The sequence below is a fragment of the Gadus chalcogrammus genome, chromosome 4, assembly GCF_026213295.1.
Source record: "Gadus chalcogrammus isolate NIFS_2021 chromosome 4, NIFS_Gcha_1.0, whole genome shotgun sequence".
In the NCBI taxonomy this organism is placed as follows: domain Eukaryota; kingdom Metazoa; phylum Chordata; class Actinopteri; order Gadiformes; family Gadidae; genus Gadus; species Gadus chalcogrammus.
In genome coordinates, this window is record NC_079415.1 from 29410451 (window position 1) to 29421103 (window position 10653).

Consider the following 10653-nt stretch of genomic DNA (forward strand, 5'->3'; position numbering starts at 1 on the left):
AACTGGCCGTCTCCACGTCGGGTCATCCATCATATCGCGGTGAACAGTGATGCGGGGCCGCCTCGCTCCTCATTTGTCTGGCACAATGAGATCTGTCGCCACTGGCAAATTAGTTCCCATGAGGACTGTCACTTTGGTGTCCTCCTCCCCCCGCCCCTACCCCCCCATCGCCCCCTCCACCCACCGCTGGGCCCCATAACCCCCCCCCCCCCCCCCCGGTCTCATTGTGTGTTTGACCACTCTGTCAGCTGCCCCGCGCACGTTGTAGCGCATTTTTATTCGCCCCACTTGCTGCAGTTGCCCCCCCCCCCCCAAACACACACACACACACACACACACACACACACACACACACACACACACACACACACACACACACACACACACACTCCTCGCCCCGAGCGCAGCCGCGTCAAAGGTGTAGTGAAACACGCGGCGTGCGTCCTCAGAGAACATGAAGGTCTGCTAGTGACAGACACACAATACAACCCCCCCCGCCCTCCCTCTGCGCCCCCCCCGCTAGCCCTGCCGCACACACCCTCCCCCCCTCCCCCCGGCCCCTCCTCTCATGTCAAACAGCCCCCCCCCCCCTCCCTACGGACCACCAAAAACTACATTTGTTATGCCAGGCCACGGTTATGAGGGCGGTTCCTGTCCTTATTAGCAGCCAGCGGTAGCTTAGCGGTAGCTTAGCAGTAGCTTGACATCTGGCTGGCGCGTGTGAAGGCCGTGCGGAACGTGGGCACCTGTTGGAAAAAACGCTGATGGGCTGGTAGCACAGTGACAGAGGCGCTGCAAGCGATGGCATCAATTTGGCTAACTCCCTGTCTGTTTTTAGCAGTTAGCCCCCCCCCCCCCCCCGTGTCACCACAACTGAGTGGGCTTGCGTGATTCCTGTCTCTTTCAGCAAGCAGCTTTCTTCTCTTTCACTATTTTTCCGCTTTTTTCAGTTTTTTTTCGTGTTTGGTTGTGAAGCTGTTCTTTGTAGCACTCGAATTGTTAGCTTCGCCCCGTTTTCCGCCGTTATCAGTCAGCACCGACAATGAATGCCTACCTGTCCACACAGAGAGAACCGCCTCTTTCTGGATTTATCCCTCCTGATTGGATAAAGTGCGAACGGGATACCAAAATATTTGCTTTCTGTTTCTACCGAGAGGAGAGACTGGGAGACACTTGTTACAGACCTGATGCTCTATATCAGAGTTGGCTGTCAGAATATAGAGATGTTATACACTTACCTAATACATAACACTATTAGCACCTTTAACTTCAATACATTTTCACCTTAAATGTGAAATTAAACATCAGTAGGTTCCACTCTGTCCCGCCGCACTTATGGCTTTTCAATGACAGCAAAGCAGGCTGGATAATTAGGTCACTCTTAGGAAATAGCAGCCAAATCTACCCTTGGGGATTAATAAAGTGTTATCCTAGCTGTATGACCGACAGGAGACTTAGAGTTTTAAAGGGTTAATCCCTAAGAAAAATGTTGTTGAATCACCGGCGCACTAGGAATAATGTGGTTTGTTTTACAAAGCAACAATGGGATATTCATTCAAAGAGATATTTTCAACACTGTAGGCTCTCTTTTTTAAGTCAACTTTAAAAACTTTAAATTGAAATATTCCCTTCAGGACTTATTAGTTCAAACACGCAAGTGAACACCCATGCGCACACGCATGCACACACACACACACACACACACACACACACACACACACACACACACACACACACACACACACACACACACACACACACACACACACACACACACACACACACACACACACACACACACACAGACACATAATCAAACACACAAACACACACACACACACATACACACGCACACACACACACAGCTTCATATCAAATTTGATCAAAAACTGAGCTAACGTTGTCCCTGTCCACATTTTGCAGCATTGCAGAACGAGAAATATTTCAGGTTCGGAACATTATCGTCCAATAATGCATTATTAATCAAACGTTACCTCCACTAATAACGATAATACCAGAAGCGCGGACAGTTTAAACAGCAGAAAAAAATGCTAGATGGCATGAAATAAACAGTTTAGCGTTGCTCCAACATTCCTCCAGCGCCCTGCTGTGATGACATGCCCCCTCCCCCCCCCCCAGCCAAGCAGGGCCCATTGTCTGGGTGGTGAGCCCTCCGTGCACCCTCCATCTCCAAGCTTTCCCCACATCACCCGCCATACTGCGCTCCCCCTAGCCCTTCTCCTCCCTCCTCGCCTCGAGGGGGGACGGCGAGGTGTAAACCATGGTCCCCCCCCCCCCCCCCCCCCCCAACCAGACACCCAGGGGTAGCGGGGGGGCCCATGGCTCCGGGCCCTGGGGCCCCTATTGTGGCAGTGCTAATCCCTTCAAACCACTCGCTCTACCCTGCTGGTCGCGGAGGGCCGACTTGTTTTCGGGGGGCCTCCTCCATCGGGGGGCGCCCTCCATCGGTGGGCCTCCTCCATCGGTGGGCCTCCTCCATCGGGGGGCCTCCTCCGTCGGGGGGCCTCCTCCGTCGGTGGGCCTCCTCCGTCGGTGGGCCTCCTCCATCGGTGGGCCTCCTCCGACGGGGGGGGCTTCCCTCAGAATAACATCCTGGAGGAAGAGGCAGAGCGCGCTGTCAGCCGTGCCTAAACTAGACCTCCGTGCGCCCTAGGATGCGTCCACCTCCATTAGAAAGGGTTCGCTCAAGGCGCTCTGCATGCTTACAACCCGGTCCAACACAGAGAGAGGAGAGAGATCTTCCAGGCCTGTTGCCAGGGAGAGTCTCAGTCAGAGTGTGTTGTGTAAGTGAGTTAAAGCTGCCCTCTCCTTCTGGCGGGTGGTGGTGGTGGCCACTGTTTGATGTCAGTGTAGTGGTGCCTCTCTCTTCCTAGCCGACGGCAGGAAGAGGCGTGCTTCCGGTCAGACGTGAAGCGACCGAAGTTTTGAAAATGGATGGAGGGGGGGGGACCAGGATGCAAACCGTGGAGGGAACGGGGAGATGTGGAGCAATGTCTTGAAACATACAACACCTTGGGGTGCCATGGTGGTTCACCGGGTAGTGTGTGTACCATTTAAGGCTCAGGGTTCGATTCCTCCCCTCTCTTTCTACCATACCTTCCGGTGTAGATCCTCATGAATAAAGCATGAGAATGCAAAAGTAAATCAAAAAGAAAAACATACAACCCCGCCCCCAGGCTGTGACTACACTCCGATTGTGCTCCGGCGTTTATTTGCCTGCCTTTTCCCTGACACTGACCACCTGTGTTCCCTCCTTGTCCCCCCCCCCCCCACCCTCAGACGACCTGGTGACGTCCAACTCCAGCCTCTTCTTCCTGATCTCCAACGAGGGCAACCACCACCTGTACGTGATGCAGGCCACCCTGTGGCTCTACCTCAAGCTGCTGCCGCCGCCGCCGCCCTCCCCCCTGGCCCCGCCCTCGCCCCCCCGCCGCAAGGTCACCGTCAAGGTGTACTACCAGGAGCCCGGCCTGGGCAGCCGCTGGAACCTGGTGGAGAAGCGCGTGGAGCTGAAGCGCAGCGGCTGGCACACCTTCCAGCTGACGGAGGCCGTGCGGCTGGTGTTCGACGCCGGCGACCGCCGCCAGAACCTGGACGTGCGCTGCGAGGGCTGCTCGGCCGAGGCCGTGGCGCCGGCGCTGCCCGACCGCGGCGACGAGGCGCACCGGCCCTTCCTGGTTGTGCGGGCGCGGCCGGCCGAGGGGCAGCACCGCATCCGCAAGCGGGGGCTGGAGTGCGACGGGGCGGGCGGCGGCGGCGGCCTGTGCTGCCGCCAGCAGTTCTACATCGACTTCCGCCTCATCGGCTGGAACGACTGGATCATCGCGCCCGCCGGCTACTACGGCAACTACTGCGAGGGCAGCTGCCCGGCGTACATGGCGGGCGTGCCGGGGTCGGCGTCGTCCTTCCACACGGCGGTGGTGAACCAGTACCGCATGCGGGGCATGAGCCCGGGCTCCATGAACTCCTGCTGCATCCCCACCCGCCTCAGCACCATGTCCATGCTGTACTTTGACGACGAGTACAACATCGTGAAGCGCGACGTGCCCAACATGATCGTGGAGGAGTGCGGCTGCGCGTAGCGGAACGACGTCATGGTCGTCGGCGACGTCGTCAGCGTTAGCTTTAGCGGCGTCGTTAGCCTTAGCGTTAGGGAGACGGACGTAAGAAATATTATATTTATGAACTGCGGTGGAAGTGTGAGCAGACTCAATCTCAATTGACACTTGTCTTCCTGTTCTCCTATACGCCGCACAAACTCTTGTACATATATTTATGTTTGTTGATGTCCTATTTTGTTCATGTTACGCGACGGGAGCGCGACTCTGATGACAAGCGGTTCCTTCAAGAGTTCTCAACACGTGTAAAGATACTAACAATCAACACTATTAATCCTTTGTTTTCAATAATAATGACACAGGATTTATTTGTAAAAGTCTTAAAATTAATACTTAGTTGAGTAGCCGGTTATATCAGCATTGGCCTAGTGTTTCTCAGTTAAATTGGTGGCCTGCTCACAATCAATCATTTTCGTCAATGTTGGTGTTGTCTTTCTTTAGTTTTAGGGGTCACCAGTTCTTAATCAAAGTAATCGCACCAACACACGGCACTTCAGATGTTCTTAAATCACCATGGCAACATGTCGGAAACTGAAGATGTATCATTCCAGCCCCCCCCCCCCCCACAATCATATCAATTAATTGTATAATATGTACACATTTTAGAAATGCACATAACTAAATCAAGCCTGAATCCAACAAAGACTTTCTTCCTCTCCATTAAATTACCCCTAAAAGTAGTAAAGACATTATTTCTGTCAAATGTTTCAAAAACATAATTTTAGGAAAACCTGTTACAGCAGGCCATCTGATTGCCAAACTGATAGAAGTGGGTTTAGGAACAAGCTATTTTAAATACATTTAAAACAAATTCCACACATCGCCCGGCATCTTCCAGGTGTTCTTGTAACTGTAAAGCCACGACATTAGCTAAGCTAAATTATTACTCTAATTTAATTTTAAAAGATTTGTTTTATTTGTTGTGCATCACCGTAGAGATAGGTTTAGACTTCACCAGATATGGTTTCTATCCGACAGCGTTGTCTGTTGTCTTTAACAAGTCGGAAGTGAACAGTTGGCGGCCAATTTGCTCTATTGATGTTGTTTGACGTATGATGTGCATCCTAGCACTTACCCGCTCACATCCTGATAGCACTTGCAGAATAAATATGCCTTTTAGTGAGCCCGATGTGGCCGGTGGCCGAGACCACAATCCTTTAAAGAAAAACACAAAAAACACAAAAAGACGGAAAGGAGGTAAGGAGAAGGGAGCAAGGAAGGAGGGAAGAAAAAGTGCCGCATGAGCTATGCAATGTATAGTGCTGACGCGTCCGCACAGACTGGACGTTAGTTGTAGTGACCAACCGACGATCACCAATACTTGAAATGTAGGGTGTGGTTGGGGGTGGGGGCGAGGGAGCGGTCAGGGCTCATGGGTCAGCTAGGGTCAGAGGCAGAGGACACAACGTTTATCGGTGTTGCGTCTTCTTCAGTTCTAATGTGTGGTCCTTGTAGCCTGTAGCCTTGACACCATGGGACCACAGGGAATTGATCGAATCGTGTAACTGAAATTATTTAAAATGTGTGATTTTTATTGAAATCTGGCTGTTGTTCCAAGTGTGACACACACATGCACACAGACATGCTCACACATGGTTGTTCATACACTCATATTCAAATTAATAACGTGTATATCACTGTTTTCCTTAAAGATTTAAAGACGTTCAGTTACGTTGACAAGCCGTGGTCGTCTCTTGTCCAGCATGCGGAAAACACAGAACCTGCTGAATATTAACAAATGAGTCATCAGGGATTGGTCGGCCACAGCCATTTGTCCAATCAGGCTGCTTCTCTCTTGGCTCCGCCTCCTAACTGACGCCCACCTTGTCCACTACCACCCACAATAAGCCTTTGATTATTCTTCAGAGCAAATGGTTGTTAGAATATTTGCACTGAAGCGTTGTGTGATTAGTAAAATAAAGTAATGAATAATGATAATAATAAAAGAAACAATAATAACGAAAGTAATAATGTTCAGAAAAATAACCATTGAAGAAATGTTATTTTTATAGAAGTAAAAACATTTTGCTCAAATGTTCAAATGTGTTTTGCCTAATCATTGTACCAAAGAGGCCAAGATATTCAGCTGTTGAGAGATGGCGATGTCGTCATGTTTAGTTTTGTAAAATACATTGTGACGGATGCTAAGAGGCCTAGACACTGTATCAGGGTACGAGACCGGTCATATTCAGCTTCATTCGTGTATCTTATTTTATATCTAGACATGGTCAAATGTCATGTTCTTTTTTATATCCGACTCCTTCCAAAACACCCTAGCTTCTTTAGTTGTTGCCGTTTTTGCCAATCATTTAGCATCAGATGAAGACCAACTGATCCCTGTACAGCTAATGTAACATATGAATATACTTTTGAAATATGTTGTCCTGCAAATGTTAAAAAATAAATTTCTTATTACCAATTTTATGCATTTGTAGCTTGTATGTTGTTTTACAGAATCATTTCACCATTAATGTGTGTGTGTGTGTGTGTGTGGGGGGGGGGGGGGGGGGTGCGTGTATAAAAAAACATACTGCTATACATAGATAGCTTATCGGTAAAGCAAGGCACTAACTCTACTTATGATAGGTCAGTTGTTAGTATAGCTCAACACACAGTCAAAGTTGGTGACTACATTTATGCTACCCAACATGCATGTTAGAAGACCTTCCCACCTTTCCTCCTCAAAAAGAGGACAATATTTGCTAGCTGTCCTTACCTAATGGCAGACTAAATTAAAAACGATAAAAGCATGGGGGGGGCCCTCGGGGCCACCACATTCCCAATCACAGCATAGCGGCTACACACTCTAGGGATGTTGATGCAGCACGACCTAGTAGCATCTGGTTTGGTTACCGCAGGCATGCGACCATAAAGACGTCGCTCACGGAGCTAGCATCCAGGGTAAAAACAGATGTGGCTCATAACATTAATTATGGGCCCGGTCCATTCGGTGTGCCTGCGCACACCGCTCTAAGTTCACGCTAGGAAAGTAAACTTCAATTACATCAGTGTTGACCCTGCTTCTCCCGGAACAACGTCAAGAGTGTCGACGTAGTTCCCTGATCTTTGTTTTTGTTTTCCCTTGCCACCCCGGTGTGCAACCTGAGCATCAAAGTCTACTTTCCCTCCGATATTTAATTTAAATATTCGGTTACGGATTGTTACATTCAGGTATTTTTTTGTAACTAGAGACGGCTATGATTGGATATTGTTTAAGAGATTGTGAAGATTAGGTATGAAGTTTAAAAGGTTTTAGTTAGGAAAGGTTAGCGGTTGGTAAACGTTTCGTGTGGTTAAGTTCAGCGTACGGATCTGAGAGGCATTCTGCAACGTAGATATAGACGATTAGTCTATATCTACGTTAGCTAGATATGTTAGCTATATTTTAATAGCTAGATATAAGTGAGCAACATATGAGTAAGCTAAGTATAAGGTATGTTAGGTAGATATAAGTTAGGCAGGTATAAGTAAGTAAGATCGGAGTGTGCTTGATTTAATTAAGTTATACTTAAGTGAGCTTGATATAAGTGAGCAAGAGATAAGTTATCTAGATATATGTTAGCTGAATATAAGTTAGAAGATATAAGCTAGATAACAGTAAATCCACAGAGTAATTCCTTCCTATCCTAGGGAATATCTGTTTAATTGGACATACATGTTCACTATGTCTGCAATGAAATAGTGTTCATAAAACAGAGCCAAACAAACGGCAAATATCAGTAACAGGGAAGGAAATAAAATATGCAGTTACGATAGGCTATGTCATGACTTGTTCCCCATCAGCACAGTAATGGCTTTCAAACACAGCCTAATTGTTCTGGGCTAAGGACACAGCCAGACGTATGAAGACATTTGTGGAGATCTGAGACGATGAGCTTACCAGGGACGTCTGTCTGCCTGGTATCTGGCAGACGCAGTCTGGATGAGTCAACCTTTGGCAGCGTCTGCGGATATCTGGGTATGGATAAGAGATCATGGTGGAGAGAGGGTAGCTGGAGGTGAATACAAGTCAGATGGAGTCCCAGGGGAAGGACGACAGAGGGAAATGGTGGGTACTAAGGTACATTGAGGATTAAGTTGAAAATGGGTTAACTTAGAGGTCTATCGCACTACAGTATGTGACTAATGCTCACACATTGGACCATTTTAGCCAGCCTATTTTCAAACAGACCCTTTTCTGAGAGGTGTCATTTTAGGGTAAATACAGGTTGTGAGCGGAGGAGTCTTCATTCAATCTGTTAAGTGGCGTCATCGTGGCATGCGATGGTTAAAGCACAACAACAACGATAACCTTTGATTGGGTTGCTCTTGTGGCGTCTAGGTCGACCACAAGACAAAGGAATCTGGCCTCAGGGGTCGTGACGTGGCAAACACGGCGGTGAGCACGTTTGCACTCTTGCCCTTGGATGATTGGCAGCGTTAATATCCTAATACTCGAGTGGGAATGGTTTCGCTGTGGCAGTCAGGTTTGAATGATATTTCGGAAAAGTACTGAATATGTGGTTTGTGTGATTTACGAGGATTGAAATGGAGTCCTAATCGTTTCTGTCGTTAATCACACGCGGGTGTCACTGTCGCCGCCGGTGTCGGGTGGAAAAACACTTTTGAGTTGCTGGTTTGAATTAATTTGAACATTATTAAGTTAGCAGACAATGCATTGCAGTTTTCAGTTACAATTTTACTCAGCTCACTTGAATAAAATCAGCTTTGGTATGATACATATTATTATGTTGACTAAGTACAAATCCGTCTCCTGTCACCTGATTCTGTCTGCGATCTCTGGCAAAGGTAAGGTTACTCTTACCTTGAACTATGACCGGATGCATTCATTCACTCACAAGACGGCAGAGAATCAAGCAAGTCAAGGAAGACTGATCATCTTTAAACAGAAAGAATGCTATTTATATCTACTTTATGACTGCACTCAAATTACTGATTTTGTAAGCATTTAGCCATGATGTAAGGCCACCTAAAAGATGTCCAGGCTAGTAAGATACTGTCTCCTTTTGTGAAGGACATTAGATTCATTCCTTTGACAGCTTTGTGCTTTGTCTAAATTGGTGAATAAAAACTGTAGAAGAACATTTAAGATACAGGCAGACAGACAGACAGACAGATTGCTTTCCTGTTGCAGGTCAAAAAAGGAAAGGGCAAAAACGCAAAAAACAACTAGAAAATGCATTTCTAAAAATGCAGAAATGTAAAAGGAATTTAACTGAAGAATCTGAAAGGTCAAATGTATTGCCCTGCATGGTTGACAAATCGGAATGGTCAAATGTATTGAAGTGCACTTTTAAAAAACCTGGAAGCTGAAATCGAAAACTGACAGACGCTGAATTGCATAATCTGAAGAAGAAAAGTGCTGAAATACATTGTTACAAAAGCTGGAAATTAAACTGTAATACTGTCAAAGCTGGAAGATAGAAGTAGGAGTTGCACTAGCTGCAGTAGTAGTAGTAGTAGTATTAATGGTAGTAGTAGTAGTAGTAGCTGAAGTAGTAGTAGTAGTAGTAGCTGAAGTAATAGTGGTATGAGTTGCACAAACGATATGCCATATGAAAGGTATGGTATTGATTGAAATTTATAGAAAGAATTATACAGTAATAATCCCGCCATCTCTTTTTTTAAAACCAGCCGGAATTGTATGGACTCGCCTAATGCTAATTTTTCTAGCCTAACTTGATCAAAAGTATTCCAATTGGGCGGGAAAAATCGCCTACGGCCGTAAAAAGTTGTCGAATTTAGCGGGAAAAACTGCCCAATCTGGCAACACTGCCTGCACGTCTTCGCGATTTTACGTCAGCTTAAATCAATGAGACCAACTGAAAACGAAGCCGATAAGGAATTTAAACTGTGATTATGTATCAAAAGTATCAAGGTAATTGAAATTCTGTTTTCAAATTATTGAAGATACGAATGTCATGATTTGTTAAACCTTTGAAAAAGAATGCGCGATTCCAAGCTGATCTTAACATTTTCAAATTTGAATGGAAAAAATTAGGGAGGAGATAGGTCCAAAGTTTGTAGTGATTAATAAAGAAGAACGAAAGAATAAAACATAAGAAGAACAATCGTTGAGCGCTGCATGCAACTCTCATCTAATTAGTGATGAAGAATGAGTCGTAGGATCTTGAAGGTTGGCTAACACTGTAAACCAGTGGCACGAACAACATGAATGGGGCCAGGCCTGCTTCGAGGAGAGTATTTGGCTGGAAAAAAAGAGTGACTTGGTAATCCAGTGACATGACCTACAGTTGGCCTCCAAATCTCATAAAGGTCGGGGTTCGCATTGAAGCATTCAAGGAAAATTATGGAATTTTCCATTCTCTCAGGATTTACCATTTGTGGGATAATCTGGGAATTATGGGTAATAAGGGGCAAAAGCATATTTGAATGAGCTAGATTAAAACCTTATGAGCTTTACATACATTTGTTGAATTCGTTGGATGTTTTAAAATATAATATGTTAGAAAAAAATTTAGAGGCAGAAAAGAAAGTGGAAAAACTTTCATCA

At 46.4% G+C, this 10653-nt stretch overlaps 1 protein-coding gene across 1 annotated transcript in view; it reads left to right on the top strand.

The window, feature by feature from the left end:
* The window catches only part of LOC130381156 (inhibin beta B chain-like), an 11224-nt gene extending 4678 nt beyond the window's left edge, over positions 1-6546 (top strand). Inside the window, exon 2 of the mRNA XM_056588613.1 lies at positions 3301-6546. Within this exon, the coding sequence (XP_056444588.1) occupies positions 3301-4103 (803 nt within the window). The 3' untranslated portion in view covers positions 4104-6546. The remainder of the gene's footprint in view (positions 1-3300) is intronic.
* Positions 6547-10653: the final 4107 nt, after the last annotated feature.